Consider the following 20,817-nt stretch of genomic DNA (forward strand, 5'->3'; position numbering starts at 1 on the left):
CATCCTCTGTATTACAACACTCTGGTGGAGCTTTTCACTAATGAACTGCATTAGTTGTATTTACTCTCTATTGTTGCTCCATCTGACAATCTTGAGCCTGTTTGAAATCTCCCATGACTCTTAGCCAAATGGTAAGCAGTTTTGACACTAAGGCCCCATTTAGAACTTAGATCAATCTAATTTTAAACTGAGTCTGACGACATCCAAACACTCAACTCTTATATCACTAAACTCATATCAATTCAAAATCTCTTTACACTTGAGACCCAAAACTTTTTTCAATTCAACACTTCTTTATATGTGGGACCCACAACCTTTTCCAACTTCTCATAAATATATCTAGACTCATCTTAACATCCAACACATCTAAACTTATCTTAAGTGGGTCTCACAAAATTCACTCTACCAGCTCAACTCACTATTATTCATAAAAAAATTCAACCAATTTCAACTCAGTTCAACATCCAAATGGTGCCTAAATTTTCCATCTTTGCTGTGAATCCATATCATTCTATACTCCCATTCTCTTTTACTGATTGGCAAAGATATGATAATTTGAGCTTCTTCTCTCTCAAAAACTTCTGCAATCAATTTCTCATTCCAAGCCTTTGTTTATTCTTCAATCAACTCACTCACATGTGCTTCAGAGTTTAAAATCTTTCTTCTTCTTTACCATTTCCTATTCTCCAAATCAATCATTCTTTCATCAAATCTATAGCCATCCATATACTCCTCCAAATCAAAGCAGAATGTTTCTCTAGATTTGCCTCGAGAATTTCTGAAGTATTTTGCTATAAAGACTCTAGCAACCAGTGCCTGTGGATTTTGTACAAATCTCAAACTCTGCTTTGCAAGTAATGTCAATATAAAAATATAAAATATAAAATATTTTTAAGTTTAGATTTTAAACTTTTTCTTCCAGTCATTATTTAAATATAAAAAATGATATAAATTTTATAAATTTTCAAATAAAATACAAAAATTAATACAACTTTTATAAATTTCAAAATAAAATTATATTAATTTTTTTTCAATTTTATAACATTTTTATTCAATTTTTTCTCTCTGTCTTATCAAAATCCAATAAAATATATTCACTCAAACATTTCACGACTATTTACAAAATTCTAAAATACTCCAAATATCTAAACATGCCCTAAGAACACAAGCTAGTACTAGGTAAAATTTAACAAGTTTTATTAGGCATTATAGTCTAGATTTAGTTATGAGTTATAGTGTTTTATTATTTTATTAAGGCCTAGTTTGGGTACTAAAGTTACCTCACTATTATTTATTATTTTATTATTATTTTTTACTACTTTTCATTACTATTCATGCAATAATTTAGCCATATCTTTGTTTCTGTTATTTATTTTTTTTCAGAAACCCATCACCCATGTTTAGCTACATAGACTCAAAATGATACAACAAATGTGAGCTCGCAAAGTCATCATATTCTCTTATTCTTATTTAACACCGACCGAACCGAAATTCGAATAGCACAACAAAACCATTTCCGTCAATTTATTTTTCTTTTTTACTTTTTATTTGATTTAGTGAAGTCATTTTAATATTTCATTCTTATTCTAATATGATTGTTGGATTGAAAAAATTCTGACATAAAAAGATAGATGAAAAACATAGATATTCTGTTGGATGCAAGAAGGTCGGGCAAGTTAAAGCATTTAGACCAAATTTTAAATGAGTACAATCATAGAATCTTAGATATTACTTAGATTTAAAAAGAATATAATTGAGGATATACATAATAAATGAATTAACCATTATGTTATTAAATATGAAACTATTAAAAAGTGTGTGTTATAAATTATGATAATTAAGATAAAATCTATTTTATTTGATTAAAAAATATATTATAACTAATAGGTCCGTAAAATATGGTGAAAAGAAATTAGATAAGAAATAATAAAAATGTAAAAAATATTAATATTTTATGATGAGATTAAATTTTAAATAGAATCAACAAAAGATTAAAAAAAAAATGTAGATCAATAGAATAGGTTCATGTTTTCCCAGAGAAATTTCAAATCTCAACCTTTTGGGTTAGTGTCCCAAATTTTTATTTTTTTTTTGTCCTTGCCTTTTTAGAAAAATTCTATTCGTTATTCACATTATATATGATTTATTTTATTTTTTTAATCAAATGTATGGTATATAAATAATAAGTAGAATAATTTAATTAATTTAATAAAAAAAGATTTAAAATATTAAAAAATAAAACATATGTGATGTGTGGTGTAAGAAACTGTTAGGGGTGTAACCGGTCCGGTCCGGTTTTGGATAAAATCTAGAACCGAACCGGTATGTACCGGTTTTGTATTTTTCAAAACCGATTACGCACCGGTTACTCTACTAAACCGGTACTTCCGGTTCGGTCCGGTCCGGTTTTTCAGTTTTTTTAAAATGTAAGTTTCACAATTTGTCATTAAAAATTTGTTTATAAAAAAAAATTTTGATTTAAAAAAAAACTGTTTTATACTTTTATTAATATATTGGACTATATAATAGTATTAATATTAGACTATTGGTATATTTATAAGTTATATATTAGTATTAGTTATAAATTTTTAGTGATTTAGTATTAACATTTTATGTAATAATTTATAAATTATAATAAGAAGTTATTTCATATATGAATATATATTATATATAAAATTTCACATAAAAATTTATAATTATACATTATATATAAAACTTATAGATATTAATATTTAATATATATAAAATATTTTGTATAAAACTTATATATAAAAATATTATTTTTTATTTTTTTTAATCAACCGGTCCGGTCCGGGCCAAAAAATTCCAGAACCGGAACTGGACTGGAACCGGCCGGTTTTTACATTTTAAAAACCGGTAAAACCAATCCGGTTCGGTCCAGTTTTCCGATTTTCTGGTTTGAGTTTACACCCCTAGAAACTGTGTAGCAAAACCCTACTTTTTATTAAGGAAGCAGGAAAGCATTGCTATATTTATGAGAAATGATATTAGCAATTATGGCATGTGCAAACGCTGTGCATTTATTTTAAAAAAAATAAATAAATATGAGATCTATTAAAAAAATTAATTTCTTAATAATAAAATTCACTCTTTTAAAAGTGAATGTGCACCATTTATATAACTTATAATTGTATATAATATAATTCTATATTTATAGAGAGATATTTCGTAATTTCATTCTTGTTCTAATTTTTTTTTCTAAGCAAGCTTAATCATTGAAGAAATCAAATTAAACAAAAGCATAGTTATGAGCTTACAAAACCAATAAACAGTGCACTACACTAACTACACTAAGCAGATCAGTGCCGAGGTGGATCTTTTCCACTGTGAAAATCTAGGAGACAAGGATGTAATTTAATAAGGGGTATGCTACCAAACACATTGTTAATTTGATGCGGCCCATTGTGCTAAGTTATGTGCCCATCGATTTTGATGTCGATGAATTTTCTGAGATGTCCAATTCTAAAAAGCCTTTAGAAGGGATGAGCAATATGAAATTATGCTGAAGATGGACCATTTAGGGGAAAGGAGGGGTTGCTGAGAGCTTTGGCCACCACTTGGCAATCTCCTTCTATAACTATATTATGAAATCTTCTGTGAAGAGCCTCCTCTATGGTCAGTTTGGCAGCCATGGCCTCCCCAAACACTAGATTGGTGGAGTTTATAAGTCTAGTGGTTGTGAAGATCAATTTCCTAGAGAAGGACTTGCAGATTGCAACATCAATGGAGGACAGATTCCTAACTGCTATATCATATGATGTGGAGAAATGATCAACTGGTGGGGGAATCCATTCGAGAAGGATGACTTTTTCCTGTCTCTTAGTGTGCCCCAGCAGCTTGTGTTCATTGAAAATCTTGAGAACTGATTTTGAGAAAGTGAGAGGATGTTGACTTTGGGCATGGTGCAATACTTGGTTCCGAAGGAACCAAACTGAATCCATGGCTATAACAGAGAAGAGTTGAAAGCTATGGGATTCATCTGGGTCTATATTTAGAAATTTTGAAAGTTCCAAGATCACTTTTAGCCATGAAAGTTCCAAGATCACTTTTAGCCATTCTTTGAGAGGTTTATCACCAAAACTGGTAATATTCAAAGGCTATGGGGAAAGTCGCCATAGAATTTGGGTGTGGGGACACTTTAAGAAGAGATGGTCAATGGATTCTTCTTCAGATTTACAAAGTGGGCACAAGATATCCTCACTAGAGAGGGATAGAGGGGATTGAAGTTTTGATTTGGTTGGGAGGATATTAGAAAAGACCTTTCAAAGAAAAAACTTCAATCTATCTTGAATTTTCTTGAATTTTAATGCATCACAATTTCTTCTAATCTGATTTAGAAAAAGGATAGGGGGAATAGGGGGAATAGGGGGATTGTTGTTGTTGTTGTTGTAAGAGGATGAAAGCATAAGAGGACTTCATAGAGAATTTCCTTGAGCTGTGATTGAACCAGATTGGTTTATCCTTTGCTCTAACCGAGACTAATTGAGGGAGGTGGATTTTTTGGATTTCTTTCACTATGTTTAGAACAAAGAGGGCTTGAAGGAGGATGTCATTCCATTCCTTGGGTTGTTCAAGCATAAGGGCCGAGACTGAGAGGTCTGACTCAATTGGTGTGCTGTGGTCCTTTGGGATAGGCTTGAAGGATGATAAGGTGGGGATCCAAGGATCATACCAAACTCTTGTATTAGCACCATTCACAATTCGATAGCACAAGTTTGCAGCAATGAGAGGTTTCGACTTTAAGACACATTTCCAAAACCAAGAATTAGTGGGTTTAGGAGGGACTTCTAGGAAGCTTGAATATTTCAAATACTTTGATGAAAGAAATTGGTTGCAGAGGCTTGGATTTTTTGTGGCCAGGTTCTAACCAATTTTAGAAATGAGAGCAAGATTAAAATCCGAGGTTATTCTGATTCCCAAACCTCCTGAGTACTTTGGTTGGAAGATATCCTTCCAACCTTTTGGTGTATAGTTGTACCTTTTGTTTGGGTTGAAACTCCACCAGAATTTTTAACCCGAGAGTCAATCTTTCTGCAGACAGATGAGGGAATAATGGCAGAGGACATGTAGTAGGAAGGAATTGAACCAACTATGGATTTTATCAAAGTTGTGCGACCAACTTGGGAAAAGAGCTTTGAACTGTCTAGTTTGCTTTCAAAACTAAAACCCAAAATTTTGAAAACCTCTCGTCTCATCATTATAACTTTATCAAATTCTCACACAAAATAAAATAAACAATTCAAATTTTTCAAATTTTAAAATAAAAATAATATTAAAAAATATATTCTAACAATATTTTATTCAAAATTTTAACTTTAATCTCAACTTATCTCATCTTATCTCTGAAAACAAACGATCTAGATTAGGTCATTTCCATAATATATGCAGCCAAAGGGACCTTTGATCTCCCTGTTTTGAGAGGGAGGTCCAGGTGTTTCAAGGTATTTGAAGAGGCTCTGAATGGGAGCAAAGCTTTTATTTCAGCCTTAAGAGAATGAATAGTATTTCCACTGAAGTGAATGGTAGATTTTCTGTTGTGGATTTTCTGACCTGACCAATTTGAATAGGAATTGAGGCAATGGAGGATGGCCTGAGTTGATTGAGGGGTAGCTTTACTAAAGATGATGAGATCATCAGCTAAAATCAAGTGGGAGATAATGGGACCCTCTCTATTGACTCTGATTCCTTCAATGAGTTGTGAGTTGATACTTCTAGTAATCATTTTGGAGAGAACTTCACTTCCAAGAATGAAAAGGAATGAGAGAGGAGGTCACCTTGTCTAAGTCCTATCGTGGGTTTGATGAGGCCATGAGGAGATCCATTTATGAGGATTGAGTAAAAAACCAAGGAGATGTACTATGAGATCCAATTGATCCATTGTTGAGTAAAACCCATGCTTTTGAGTACATATAAAATGAAAGGCCATTCCATTGAATCAAATGCTTTCTCAATGTCAATTTGATGGTCATGAGGCCAGTCCTACCTTTCTTTTTTTCATAATGGAAAATATTTCCTGGGCTATCACAGTGTTTTCTTGAATTATGTGCCCAGGGACAAAAACTGATTGGAATGGAAAGATAAAGGAGGGAAGGATTAGTTTGAGCCTGTTTACAAGGATTTTGGAGATTATTTTGTAACAATAATTAGCTAAACTAATGTGTCTAAAGTGATGGACAAAGCTTAGGGATTTGGTTTTAGGGATTAAGGCAATATGAATGTAGTTCTTTTCTTTGAGCAACTTGCTTTTTAGAAAGAAATCCCTAATGGCTTTTGTCATATCGAGATGGACCACTTCCAAATAAAACTTAAAGAACAGGCCAATGAAACCATCTGGCCCAAGAGCTTTAGAAGCAGGGGTGTTTTGGGTGGCCTTTGTGATTTCTAAATTATTTAGGATGGAGACTAGGATGTCATTTTGAGATTGAGTTAGTCTATTTGGAAATAAAGAGTCAAGTTCAACATAAAATAAGGCTGGAAGTGGTGAATATAGACTTGAAATGATCTATGAAAGTGTCTTGAATAATATTTGGGTCAGAAGTCCACGTACCTTGGTCTATTTTGATGCTGTCAATGGAGTTGCTTCTCCTTCTGATGATTTTTGAGAGGTGGAAGAATTTTGTATTGAGGTCATTGGTAGTGAGCCCAATCAATCTAGATTTTTGTTTCCATAGTTGTTCCTCCCTTTTCAGAAGCCCATTCAGGTTTTCTTGAAGTTGTTCTTCAAAGGTTCTATCAAAATGGCCTGATGTGGATGATTGCAGGCTTGGGAGGAATTCATTGAGGGTGGAAATACCCGAATGAATATGACCAAAGGACTCTTTGTTCCATACCCTTAAAACTTGTTTTGCGGTCTCAATTTTTTGCAAACTATGAAAGAGAAGGGTACCCGAGAAGATTTGAGTCCAAGCCCTACTCACAACTCCTAGACTAGAGGGGTCTCTTGTCCAAAACTCTTCAAATTTAAAAGGCTTTTTCATATTGTTGTTACTAGTGGTGGACAAGATTAAAGGGGCATGATCTGAAGAGGTCATTTGGAGATTTAGAATACAGTTATCAAGGAACAAAGTTCTCCATTTACTGTTAACTAGGCCTCTATCAATTCTCTCCCTTATATTAGCACAACCATGCCTCCTATTAGACCATGTAAAGGGTGGGCCAGAGGCATCCAGATCAATGAGGCCATTCGAGTTTATCAATGAGGACAAACCCGAGGGTTAGAAGAGCAGGTGAAGGGTAAGCCACTACATTTTTTAGATTGGTCGATAATGGAGTTAAAATCCCCTAAGCCTAGCCAAGGACCAATAAATGAAGTGATTATCGAGTTTAGCAAGTCCCAAAAGACTTGTTTATGCTTGTGTTGGGCAAGGCAGTATATAAAAGTCAGTAACCAAGGGTGATGCACGGGGTCTGAATACACAAGAAGAGCAATAACATTACTAGTAATTTTTACATCTTCCACATCTAGTTCTTCTTTCCACATGAAAAAAAGACCATCCCATCTATCTACGAGGGGAATATACACATACTAAGGATAGCCTCGTCTATGAACAACATCAAGGTTCTTTGCAGCTTTCAAAAGAGTTTCAGCAAGAAACACACCATCAGAATAATGAGCTCTAATGGTAGCCCTCAAGCTTCTCATTGCACGGGGTTGGGCAATACCCTTGCAATTCCAGGACAAGAGCTTCATGACTGTGGCGCTGGCAACTTCTGGCCTGCCACTTTGACTTCTGGACTGGTAGGGAAGAACTAGAGTGTTGAGCAGGATGAGCCAATTTTAGCTAAGATTTTTCCATGTTAGGACATGGATTGAACCTGGTTCTCTTTGATGAGGTGCGCAACTTGAGATTCTGCTTGTTCTTTTGTGTGGAGAGAAAAACATATAAAGTGACTTCCTTTTCAAGGAGTTCAACCTTGTCTGTGGTTAGGAGAGGTTGAGATTTCTGGAGGTTGCCTTCAGGTTCTTTGATGGTGATGAGCTCAGAGAGGGAATTACAATGAACTGGTGCCTCTCTGGTGATGTGGAAGGATCTCTTCTTCAGGTTTGGGGATTTGCTAGAGATGGACATATACAACTCGGGTGAGACCAATAGTGGGCCTGATTTATTCTGAGAAGTTGGAGAGGACAAGATGCCAAGGGGGTTTGGGCCAGTGGACGAGTGTTGGGGTGAGGGTGGGCCTGAGTGAAGGGATGGGGAATCAGATAGTGGGCTAAGGGAGAGAATGACCTTTCCAGTTGGGCTTAGAAGGATTGAGACCTTGTGGTTGGAGTTTGTGAGGTCAGATGGGTTGAGAAGATGATCGAATTGGGAGATAATGGATTGGAAGATGGAAGACCCTGATTGAGTTTGATCTATGAGGTGATAAGGGGTGTTTGTTTCGTTAGTTTATACTGGACTATTTAGGAGATCTATGGGCAGGGTCAGAGAGGATTTGTGGATCCTACAAGGTGACTTAAGAGGATTTTTTTGGTCAGGGTGTATGAGGGTATTTGGACAGACCTCATTTGAAAGAGACAAGATGTTCCTATATGTGGGTCATAGGGAAGGTGAGTTGGGATATCGAGGGACAAGCTGACTTATGTTAAATGCTTGTGTTTGATTTGAGGATTATGACGTTAGTTGACCACGTGGAGCGAAGGTGTTGGCTAGAGATTGTTTGTGCATGCATGGGGGGTGGGGGGAAGCTACAATGTCTAAGGGGAGGTTATCTTCAAAGGAAGAGCCTTCATGTGGGTTGCCAGGCACATGGAGGTTTGAGGATTGAAGAGATGATCCACGATCTCTTTTTCTTTCCTAGATGTGAGTCCAAGGGTCTAGCAAGGGGAGAGAAGGGGGTCGAGACAGCAGGGTGCAATGAGGGTTACCTTAAATTGAAGAGTTTTGAGGAGCTATGGTTGACTCTGAGTATGGTGGGGTTCTCTGAGAATGAGGGTCAATTTTTTGAGAGGATTGAAAATCAGCTCGCAAAGGCCAAAGGGGTAGATGGTGGATTGATTAGAGGGAAAGGGAACACTGTTGATGCGTATGACCTAGACAACCACACAGATAGCAGAAGTCCGAAAGTCTCTCGTATTGGAATGAGATTTTCCCTGGAAGGAGATTTTTATAGGGGAATAAAAAACCTTCTTGCAAGGGGTCGAAGATATTGACCTTAATCTTCAGCCTAAGAAATGTTTTTGGGAGGGCTCCTATAGAAGATGTATAATCCACACAGGTGGAGTAGTTGATTTCCATCAAGGACCCAAGGATCCTACCTATTTTTTCAACATTCAGAGAAGTCATTAGCTCAAGGGATAGACCATGAACTTGAAGCCAAAAATTAGTATGGTCCAAATCAATTTCAGCTAGACTAAGGTCTGGATTCCATTGTTGCAAAACCATATGAAGGCTATGAAAGCTCCAAGGGCTTTGGGAGAGGATTCGGTCTTTATTGGAGGAGATGGGAAAGGTGAAGAAGAAAGTATTACTATCAATGTCCTCTATAGATAAACTCTTTGCAAAGTTCCAAATGACCTTGATTATAGGATGAAAGGAATACCTGTCAAGTGGGCGAGAGGAGACCAGGCGTCCAACCACGTGTGTTGTGAAGTGTGTCTCGCTGCTTCTGATGCTGGGTCCAGCTGAATATTCTCCCATGATAAAGCTTTTGTGAGTGAGATAAGGGTTCCAACGTCAAGTGAGGGGTCCATTGGAGGGGACAGAAAGTGATCTTTAGTGAAGATGCAAAGGTTGTATGAGGAGTTGACTGATAAAAGTGGGAGAGAAGATTTGCAGAGAAAGTTGGGAGGAGAAGAGACTTGCAGGGAAATAGAAGTTTTGGGAAAAGGAGTGTGGGCCCTCAGTGGGAGGGAGGGTGGGTGGGAGAAGCTTCCATTCTTGTTCTAATTAATTAAAGAAATGACTTTTCTTATTAAAATAAAATATTTAATCTGGCTTGTACTTTTCACCTATGGGGCCATGTGGATCAGAACCACTGAGGCTTGAAAGCAGCCCCTGATCATAGTTCTGTAATTAGGTTGAAATTTCAATAATCTTCTCAAGCAAGTGGACTGGGCTTTGACTAAAAAATTTAACCGCATGACACAAATTTAAAAAGTATTGCTACTATGCATCCAATTATGTTGCAAGTTAGTTTAATTGATGTGGTATAACGTCACTTATTAAAAAAATATATTTAAAATGAAATGATATATGAAAATACAAAAAGATAAAAATTAAAATCTTATGGCTGGTTTGGTTACACAAAACCAAGTTATCTCATCTCATCTCATATAATCATTACAACTTTTTCAAACTCACATACAAAATATAATAAATAATTCAACTCTTTCAAAAAATAAAAATAATATTAAAAAATAATATTATAACAATATTTTATTCATTTTCAATAAAATATCGCATCTCATCTCGTCTGAAATGTGTAACCAAATGAGGCTTCTTCTACTATCTTTTATGTTTGTGTTTTTAATTTTTTTAATAAACCACATGGCACCACATAGTAGTGTCAGGTCTATGGGAGCAAAGTGAACGGTATAACTGGGGTGATGTTGATGTTGTGTTTCGTATCCCAAGCAACTGCACGCCGCGACTAAGCTACACCTGCAATGTTCAACAGAAATGAGGCCTGGATGGTATGAGATACATTCGATGCCCAAGTCAGATTCTTTGTTTTTGATGGAGATGAATCTGAATGTTCGTGACAAGAGTTTTCTACCATTGGGAAAGAATATATATACTTGGTGGTGTGATCTTAGGTACCTGTCAGTTGTAGCGTACTGGACATGGCCCTGGCAGCGAGTAATCTTCTATCTTGTTGATTACAATCGTGCTACTTTGTACTCGGATTGCACTGTTGTCCTCCCGATTTCTGCCAGACGACAGGCGGGTCATGCCCAATCGTGGTCATTCAGACTAACTTGTACCCATTCTTGTCGTGACATGTTAACTTTACTGATCATTGAATGTGATGTGCCCCTGTCCTGACGCGCCCTCCTGTATCCCTCCTACCATCAATCATCTAGAGGTGGTAATAGTCGTTTCTAACATTGCGTGCAAGGTTTGCCGACCATTAAATGAGCCAAGCCCTCTTGCTCAAAGCTCCCACGCTTTGTGTTTATAAATTTGTGGTTTGCCCCTGGGCCTCTCGAGCCAGGCCCATCTCTCGAGCCCGACTAATTCTGTCCTTTATCCCGATTCTCCTATTGCTGGGCTGCCCTAAGGCCCATCTCTACCCTATGGGTGATCGAGAGTCTTGAGGTCCTGCTGTGAGCCAGGCCCTTGTGTCTCGGTCCGCTAGGGGGGGTAACCTCCTCACAGGCGGCATAGTAGTATTTCTAAAATTTAAATATTTAAAATAAAAATATATGAATTTATAAACTGAATTTTTAATTATTTAATAGATTTATCCTTATAAGTATAAATATTATGAGCACTACTTGATATGCCTATATTCTTCAGGTCCGTTTGGATTGATATATGAGATAAGATGAATTGAGATGATTTGTGAATAATAATGAATAATAGTGAGATGAGTTGAGTTGAGTCTCAATCCAAACTGGTTATTCAAGATTTCTTAAAATCCATACATAAATTATGAAGATGGGTTCTGCCGTAATGGACTAGATAGATCACAAATACGAGGTACCACAAAAAGGGTAAACTAGCTCAAAATTGTTAACTCTTAATTTTAAGCATGCTTGAAGCAATAGAGTGGTAAAATGTTGCTGCTACAATTACAACATATTAAACACGTACAAAACTCACTATTTTCAATTTCGTACCGTACTGACGATTGGGCCGGTACATGTACCGTATACGTTTCGTAGTGGCCCAAATACCAGCCGTACCGACCTCAATTTTGGCATGTACCGGCCTATATTTCGGTCGGTACCGATCGATATTTTGGTTTTCAATTTTATTTTTTATTTTTTTCAAACTGCAAGCTTATTTTTTTATCTCTAATTCAGACTAGGCTATTTATAATTTATATATATGTATTTATATATAATTTATTCATATATAGACTATTATTTTGAAATATAATTTATATATATAATTTATTCATATATCGACTATTCTGAAACGGTACACGAAATGATATCGATATCGAAATATTTCATTTCAATATCTTGATCGATACGACTTCCGATACGATATTTAAAACATTGACAAAACCACACAAAATCTTCCTTCTTGTACCATGGAACAGAGACAACTTTTATCCAATCCACTTACGTGGTACTTCCATATAATAATAAGAATAGATAAATGCCATAGACAATTCTTAAATATACAGGTCATGCACAGGCCTTTTTCAAAAGGGTGGGCTACTCTGCCGCCCGTCTTTACTGTTAGCATATTGTTTAGTTATTTTTTTTAATATATTTAAATATTTTTAAAAAATATAAAATATACTAATACACTTAAAATCTATTCCATAATCATTAAATAATAATAAAAAAAAGTCAGGTGGTCACTTTGAGCATTAAAATAAGAGATAAAGTAGTGTTTTCTTTTTCAAAAAAATTGGATCCAGAAAAATTAAAATTTACATATTTTTCATAATGACGTGGATTTTTATTTTATAAAATATGAGACTTTTACATTTAAGATTTGTATATATATATAATATACAATACTGGATTTTATATGGTGAAAGAAACATGTCCATATCTAGAGAACAGCACATGTGGAAACATTAAAAAATTAAAATGCTGCTGCTCAATTGCTTGTCTCCTCCACCTACCTCAATGGATTAGACCATACTTACACCCCAACAACAACACATAGGTATAGCAATATCTATACTGTCACTGTAGTATACGGCATTGAGCACCTTGCCTCATATTCAACCAAGCAGTCTGGCCCATACAGTCCACATTATAGCTATTTTTTATAAAAAAAAATTTTACTGTTTATCATTCCCACATCATATATTAATATATAATTTATCATTTTATTTAAATACACGTATTTACACATTAATATATATATATTTAAATAAAAATAATAAATCATATAGTAACGTGTGATATAAAAAATAAGAAAAATAATAAGTAGAATATTTCTTTTTCATAGGATGAAAGTTAAACATTCTTTTCAAATCAAATTATCTTCTGTCAATAGTTTAGAGAATAGTCTGGCCCATACACGGGTCTACATGCATGGGGAGACTCGGGCTCTTTTATCTTGTCTTAATATTTAACTATTTTAAATATAAATATTTTTTAATTTTTAATATTTTTATTTAATTATTACCTAATCATTATAATTTTTTAAAATTTATAAACAAAATCTAAAAATAACTCAAAATTTTTAAATTTTAAAATAAAAATTATATTCTAACAATATTTTAATTTTATAATATTTTTATTCAACTTTTTTTTTTCTCTCATTTTTCAAAACTCCATAGAACATTAAGATTCAAACTTTTTACTACATTTCACAAATTATTTCATTACAATTTATAGAATATCTTATCTCATTTTATATCACTGTTCAAACCAGGCCTTATCTACAACTCGAGACGGACGTTATGTTTGAGAGTCATGGCCAAGCGCGTTAAGACACAAAATCAATTGGATGCTGTTTGGATATTGAGTTGAGATGAGATGAGTTGAAATGAAAATTAAAAATTGAATAAAATATTATTTTTTAATATTATTATTATTTAGAGATTTGAAAAAATTGAATTGTTTATTATATTTTATATGAAAATTTAAAAAATTATAATAATAAGATAAAATGAGATAAAATAAGATCAAACGGAACACTTTTATTACCTGAAGGGGTGGAGTGAAGATGCTGAACAATTTTCAAATTTCTATGAAGGCTATTGAAGCAAGAGCTGAGTTATCAATCGAAACTCGAATTTGAGAATTAGCACTGTTACAGAAATCTAAGATTTGTGCAGAAAACCAATCACCACTGCATAATTATACTATAATAGAAAGCAGAGGGAGAAACACATAATTAGATTTATATAAATGAATGATATGAATGAAGAGTAGCGTTACATATACTTATAACTTTATTTACAACATTTTTATCAATTTTTTTAAAAAAATTATAATTTAAATTTTATGATTTTTAACGTATCACTGACAGATAAAACTTCTGCAGCTGTTGGATACTTTCTAAAACCGATAAGTATATTAACATGATATTTATTATAGAATATTTTCCAAAAATTAAATAGATTCAAATGGGTTTAAACAACATAAATGTTCGGTCTATACATAAATCTTATATAAAACAGTTTACGTTATTTTATGTGATCCATCAAATTGTAAGATTATTTTTATTATAAAATAGATATAATATATTACATTTAATCACGCTAGCATATAAATCTTACTATACACACTTAACGAAAAAAAATAATTCTAACATATTTTAGAGCAATATTTTTACTTAGGGCATGTTTGGTACTCAAGACAAAATATAAAATTTTCATTTCATCTCATCTCATCATTACATGTTTTTCAAATTCTCATACAAAATATAATAAATAATTCAATTTTTTCAAATCCCAATACACATTTTTCAAATTCTAAAACAATAATAATATTAAAATATAATATTTTAAACTTTAAAATAAAATATAAAATTCTCATTTTACTCCAAACCTATCCTTAGTTTTAATTTTAGTACAAGTTAACCATGGAAATAACGCAACCTTCAATAATGAAATAAGGTCGCTTAGGAAAAAAAAAGGAAAAGAAAGAACAACAATGCTAGGGACAACCGGCGTGCGAAACCGTGGAGGAATCAGCTGACGTGGCTTTAAGAAAGTCAGATTTTAGAACAAGAAAGTCGTGATTTTGAAATGTTGGGTCTGTGATGTTGGGTCAGATTTCAGAACTCCTATCCTTTACTTTCAGAATAAGTATCGCGTCTGGTCTGGAAGAAACTCAGATTGTTGCCCATAAAACTTGATTTATACTTCACACTCCCATCTCATATTCATCCCCTTTGATTTATACTTCGCTCCTAACTTAGCTTCTTCGTTTTTCCTGATGATCTCATGGTAGTAATCAGATATTTAGAGAAAATATCACTCCCAACTATCTAATATTATCCCGAGTGATTGTCGAGAAAAATGGGAGAAATAGAAGAAAGAAAGAAAATAACGGAAATCGAATCTCAAACTTATTTTTGTTCCACACTGAAGTTAACAAACACCTTTACTAATTAAAAGCATTGTTCCACCATCAAACTTCGTTGCAACAGAACGAGAAATCTCAAGTATTATTACTTTTTCTTTACTTGAGTTTTCTCGGCAACTAGTCAGTTTGTACAGACGAGAAAGGCACCGGACAGATCTGATAGCATTAAACTTACCATACGGTGTCGAAAAGCATGGAAAAGGAAATTTAAGAATCCCAAAAGAAGAAAAGCGGAAGGAACCAGAGCTCAAAAAGTCTAGAAATGGAAACGAAAACCGTTCAGCACTACAAAAAGAGAGTAGAAAATAAACGTATAAAAGCAGAGGATAGGTCTGAAATGTTGGGTCTGCGATTAAGAAAGTCAGATTTCAGAACTCCTATCCTCCGCTTTTAGAATAAGTATCGCGTCTGGTCTGGGTCTAAAAGAAAAGCTGCGATTTTGGGTTTGCGATTTTGGAAGAAGCTTGTTGTTTACTTTTGATGGATCAATTGGCAGTGGTAAAGTAATGATATTCTTGTCAAAATCATGCAGTTCTTTGCAAAAATTTTCAATGATTTTGGGGTTTATCCAAATGGAGAAGTGAGAACTATGAGGTTGGTAACTGTGATTCTGAAATGAGAAAAAAGGGGAAGAAGGGGAAGACGAAGAATAGAAGAAACGTCGTCGTTTCTATTTGGCCACGTGGGACGCGGTTTCCCCGCAGTTCCCCTAGCCGGTTACAAATAGAATTTCTCAAGAAAGAAATAAGGTCGCAATTCCAAACCAAAAGGACCTAAACCCCTTAAAAATCCTACATAAAATCAGATCGGGATAGAACATATAAAGGCATAGACCAGAGCTTTCCACAGGTCCCACGACTCCGCAATCATCAACCACCCGACGCACCTCTGAACGTTTCCTACCAGTGGGTGAGCGAGAGAGAGAGAGAGCTACACGCGCAGGGGAAAATAAATCTTCTTCCTTATGGCGAGCGCAGCGGAGGTGGAGGCCGTGGACTTCGAGCCGGAGGACGACGACCTCATGGACGAGGACGGGGGCGTAGACGCCGCCCCTGCCTCGCCGAGGGCCCCACTCCCCAAGCTCAAGTCCGCCATCACTGGCGGCGCCTCCTCTTCTGCCGTTGCGAGGAAGACCAAGGGCCGTGGCTTTCGCGACGACCATCCCGACGTCCCCGACCGCTCCACCCGCCTCGCCGCCTCCAACTTCGACTCCCTCAGGTCTCCCGAAGGCCCTGGTCCCCAGCGATGTTAGTTCCCTTCCATACCCTCTTCAGTTTGAGCTTTTTTTTTAATTGCGATTTCTGATTGTGTTCATGCTTTCCTAGTTATTCTAGGGTTTTAGCAGTATTCGTTGGGATATAATGAGTTTGGGGATCAAAGTTGTGTTTGTTTTCGCCTGAAATTATTTTAAGATAAATGATTGGTTGCCTGTGAAATTTGTGTCGTACCCTTGTGTTTCTGTTGAAATGGTTGGATACCACATGAATTTTGCTGTTTTGGTGGAAAATATTTCCTCGACCTGGGTTTCTCCAAACAAACAAATGCTAACTTCGTTCCTTGAGAGATAATAAGAATAATGCGTTGAGGACTAGTGGGATAACTCTTTTTCTATAAACGGTCCTATCCTTATGGGTGATTCTTTCATTAGATTTGAGCATAGATCTGAAATTGATTTGGAACGAATGCCATCTTGGCTGAGATGTTTCAAAGTTTTGAAATTTTGTAATCTTTGAGGGGTCACATCTAATGCGATTTAGGACATTATCGTATACCAGGCTTGATAGCCTTTTGGTTCGTTAGTATATTAGCTGACTTGTGGTTTACATGGCATTTTCTTGTACTATTGCCAATTTTCCATTTCCTGCAAGTGTTTGAGAGTTGAGGAGTTTGATATTTGGTCTAGTTAAGCTTGGTCAGCGTTCAATATGGATAAATGTTTGACATAAATGGTAGTGGGGAATGGCCGACTTAGAATTTATCATTGTCAAGATAAGAGAGATCATGGTCAATCATATGTACCTTGTAAGATTTGCGTCATATACTCTAGTCAAGTTTGTTGATGTTCAAAGCTGGCTGATGCTTCTGTCTTTTGTCATTTGATTTGCTTAGGATTTTCTTGAGGCTGGCCATTTTTATGTTTTATCTAGATATAATTTACGACTCTGCTACCTGATTGGATATGTTTTTCCCTTCTGGACAATTTTCTTCTCGACTGTTTGATTCATATGAATCAACAATTAGTCACTGCTCTTTTGTCAGCATAGAGTCTTGCAATTGCAGGAACAAAACCTTTAGAGCTTCTCTAAAATTTTTTTCTTTTTATTCTCCTTACAGATCTCTAACAAGAATAAATACCAAGTTAGATCTACTTTGATTTTGTGTTTCTTTTTTCTTTTTTAAAGTCAGGCTTAACTTGCTGCGTTTAAAGAGTTTTGTAGTTTAGAACACTTTAATTGAGGGAATGTAATGGTTATGAGGGAGTTTGTCCTTGAATACAGATCTTTTTTCACTTCTCTGACAAAAGAAAATAAAAATTTCCTGCTTCATATTTGCAGCCATTGAAGGATGGATTATTTTGGTCAGTGGAGTGCATGAAGAGGCACAAGAGGATGATCTGCAAAATTCCTTTGGTGAGTTTGGGGAGATTAAGAATTTGCATTTAAATCTTGATCGTCGCACTGGGTTTGTCAAGGTAAGCTTTAAGTTACTTTTATTTTTTATTTTTAATGAATGACAATGATGATGGTTAGTGGTTACCACTCTTTTATGCTAAGACATGCAAGTTTGCTACCGTTTTGTACCATAGGAAGCTTTACTTTATTTATGATAATAGGTCAAAGTACTAATCAAAAGAGGATTATAGGTCAGAATGAAAATTAAGTAGGTTGAGTTTTTTGAAACATGTTAAATGTTCTCCTTTGAATGTGAATAATATCATAATACGGCATGACAGCCATCTGCAATACCTAATGAATGTTTAAAGAAAATTCTTTACAAGATCATTATTATGATTGTGGAGGCATTCTCTTAACTACCTACCATATGGTCTTCCTTTCTAATGCCAGAAACTATTGTATATAAGATGTTCTTATATGGCTCAGTTTAATAAGTATACATTTTTCAACAGTTAATAAATGTTGTAGGGTCATTCTACTATTTCTAGCGCTTGAATATTTTTTGGAAACTAATAATGAAGGTAATTGAGTTGAGTTGGGTGGCTCTGAATATAGGGCAAAGACTGATCTAGTTACTGATTGTTCAAGTAGGGAAGAAGAATGATAGTTGTTTTTATTTCTCTCTGGTTGTTATACATTTCTAATCATCCTGGTAATTTGAAACCTTTCCCTTTTACAAGGGATATGCCCTGATTGAGTATGAGAACTTTGAGGAAGCACAGAGTGCGATATCCTCAATGAACGGTGCAGAATTTCTTACACAAACTCTCAGCGTTGACTGGGCCTTCAGTAGTGGATCCTCGGTTAATGGAGCAATGAAAAGAAAGAATACAAGGTTAGCATGCATACAATTATGATTTTTTTTTTTTTGGGAAATTAAGTGCTCTATTTTTATATAAGGAAAGCAATACACGGAATTTTAATTAAAGGAGGGGAGCCCATTTGGTAACAATTAAAATGCATCTAGGAGATTTTGGGAGAATAAGATAAAACAAATGGATATGTTTATTGCATTATGGTTATATAGAGAAAGTGGAGGGTTTAGCGTTATAAAAAAGAAGATAAATGTTAAGCGTCTTATCTTCCTGGTAATGCAAATTTCTCCTCAAGTCTCACTTATTAGTCAATGAAGGAATTTTTTGTGGACTGAAGTTGGAATTTCTGATTTAATATATAAACTTTTCTTTATTTTGTTTCCTAATTTACCATCCAAGTGATGAAGGCCACTATAAACTTAGAATTTCCACGTTGCTTTTCTCTAGTGATGAAAGAAATCATTTTTAGGTTGGACAATGCATAATTTGATCTAAGCTTTAAAAGTTCATTTGGAATAAAAAAGGTTGCTCTGCTTGTGAAGTAATTAAGAGAACAGAAGAGTTTTCAGCTAGGTATTGAGCAAATGTAATTGTCCAATTCCTATACAACCTATTGGTAAAATACCCCTGAAGAGGGATAGGGAGCGCACAGTTTGCTCAACTGACTTAGATGGTGGAAAAATGAATGGGGGTTTAGTGCATTATGGTTTTGTTTTCTTTTACATGAGATTTATATCTTGTATACTTGCAACTCTTTTGACTATTTTTGAGTCATTTGAAACTGGGAGTGGGTGACATCCTGCAACCCTACCTACTTACTGTCTCTGAGTCAAATTCAAGCAAGGCATTTAGATCTCTTGCCAAATGATTTTAACCTCGCTATCTTTGTTTCAGGCCACAGCGAGAACGTCGCTCAAGGAGTCCAAGGAGGAGATACTAGTGTGACGTGTTGTTCCATTGTGATGGCGCATGAAATATCTAATGTGGCGGGGACCCGACGTTTGTGCTGGTTATCAGTAATGAAAGATTGCAGTTGCTGCTTTGATTAACTAGATTTTTTTTTTTTTTTTAATCTGTCGATCGAGTACCTCTCACGTTTCTACTCACTTGTATGGAATTTTAAGTGATGGTTTACCTTATTTACGAATTTTGGCGATCTGTGTTTTATAAAATTGCCTTGCTGTTCCTGCTGTTGTTTCCTCAGGGAATATCTGGATATTCAATTTTAAACAACCCAAAAAAAAAAAAAAAAGGGTGAGGGGTTGGTCATTTTTTCACCCAAGTATATTGTAAGAATATTATTTTTTAATATTATTATTGCTTTAAGATTTGAAAAAATTAAATTGTTTATTATATTTTATGTGAGAATTTAAAAAAATTGTAATGATAAGATGAAACACTTTTTGTATTCAAACCGACCTAAATATGCCTTGATGTCGAAGAACAATTTCTGTTTCCTGTACTTTTTCTTGATAATCTACTTCATAAGATGGCTAACTTTTTTGTCTTTGTGAAATTGAATTCCGAACAATATGAATCCCTTAATTACTACCCATTTACGTTTAGAATAAAATTCCAAGTACGGGAAAAATATGGAATCTAAAACTAATTACTTGTATGGAGTTCAAAATTAATCTTGGAAAATTTATGAAAAACTGCAGAAAAATTAAGTATTTCCTGCTTTTCTGGAACATTCAAATTCGTTTATATGTTCGTCTACTATTTTGGAGATGTTTTGAATGAATCTTGAATGTTGGGCAGACATCTATGGTGAGGAATAATTTTATATTGATTGTGGATAAAGACTTAGACATGTTTATAAAGAACAAATAATTATTTTTTGTAGAATCGGTTTTATGAGATGAGTTAGATTCATGAATTTCTTCATGTTAAGACTTTTGAGACAAGTGGTGATTTTATATGGTATCAGAGCAGGGGTACTGAGTTCGAATCCTGACTCTACACTCTACTCCAATTAATTAAATATTTCACGTGTTGGACCACTCATTAAGAAGGAGCCTAGTCCACATGTGAGGGGGAGTATTAAGATATAAAATAAATAATAAAATTTATCTCTTTCCATAAACTTAAATTTTGAGACAAATGATGATTTCACAATCAACAACCAGTTTGCATC

The 20,817-nt window shown here is 34.7% G+C and overlaps 1 protein-coding gene across 1 annotated transcript; it reads left to right on the forward strand.

The window, feature by feature from the left end:
- Nucleotides 1-15,976: 15,976 nt before the first annotated feature.
- LOC108994661 (RNA-binding protein Y14-like) lies at nucleotides 15,977-19,879 on the forward strand. The gene is made up of 4 exons (XM_018969964.2): nucleotides 15,977-16,437; nucleotides 17,746-17,882; nucleotides 18,546-18,700; nucleotides 19,575-19,879. Exons 1-4 carry the CDS (start codon nucleotides 16,155-16,157, stop codon nucleotides 19,618-19,620), a joined length of 621 nt encoding a protein of 206 aa, XP_018825509.1. The 5' UTR covers nucleotides 15,977-16,154; the 3' UTR covers nucleotides 19,621-19,879.
- Nucleotides 19,880-20,817: the final 938 nt, after the last annotated feature.

Source organism: Juglans regia, chromosome 14 (genome assembly GCF_001411555.2).
Source record: "Juglans regia cultivar Chandler chromosome 14, Walnut 2.0, whole genome shotgun sequence".
NCBI classification, from domain to species: Eukaryota; Viridiplantae; Streptophyta; class Magnoliopsida; order Fagales; family Juglandaceae; genus Juglans; species Juglans regia.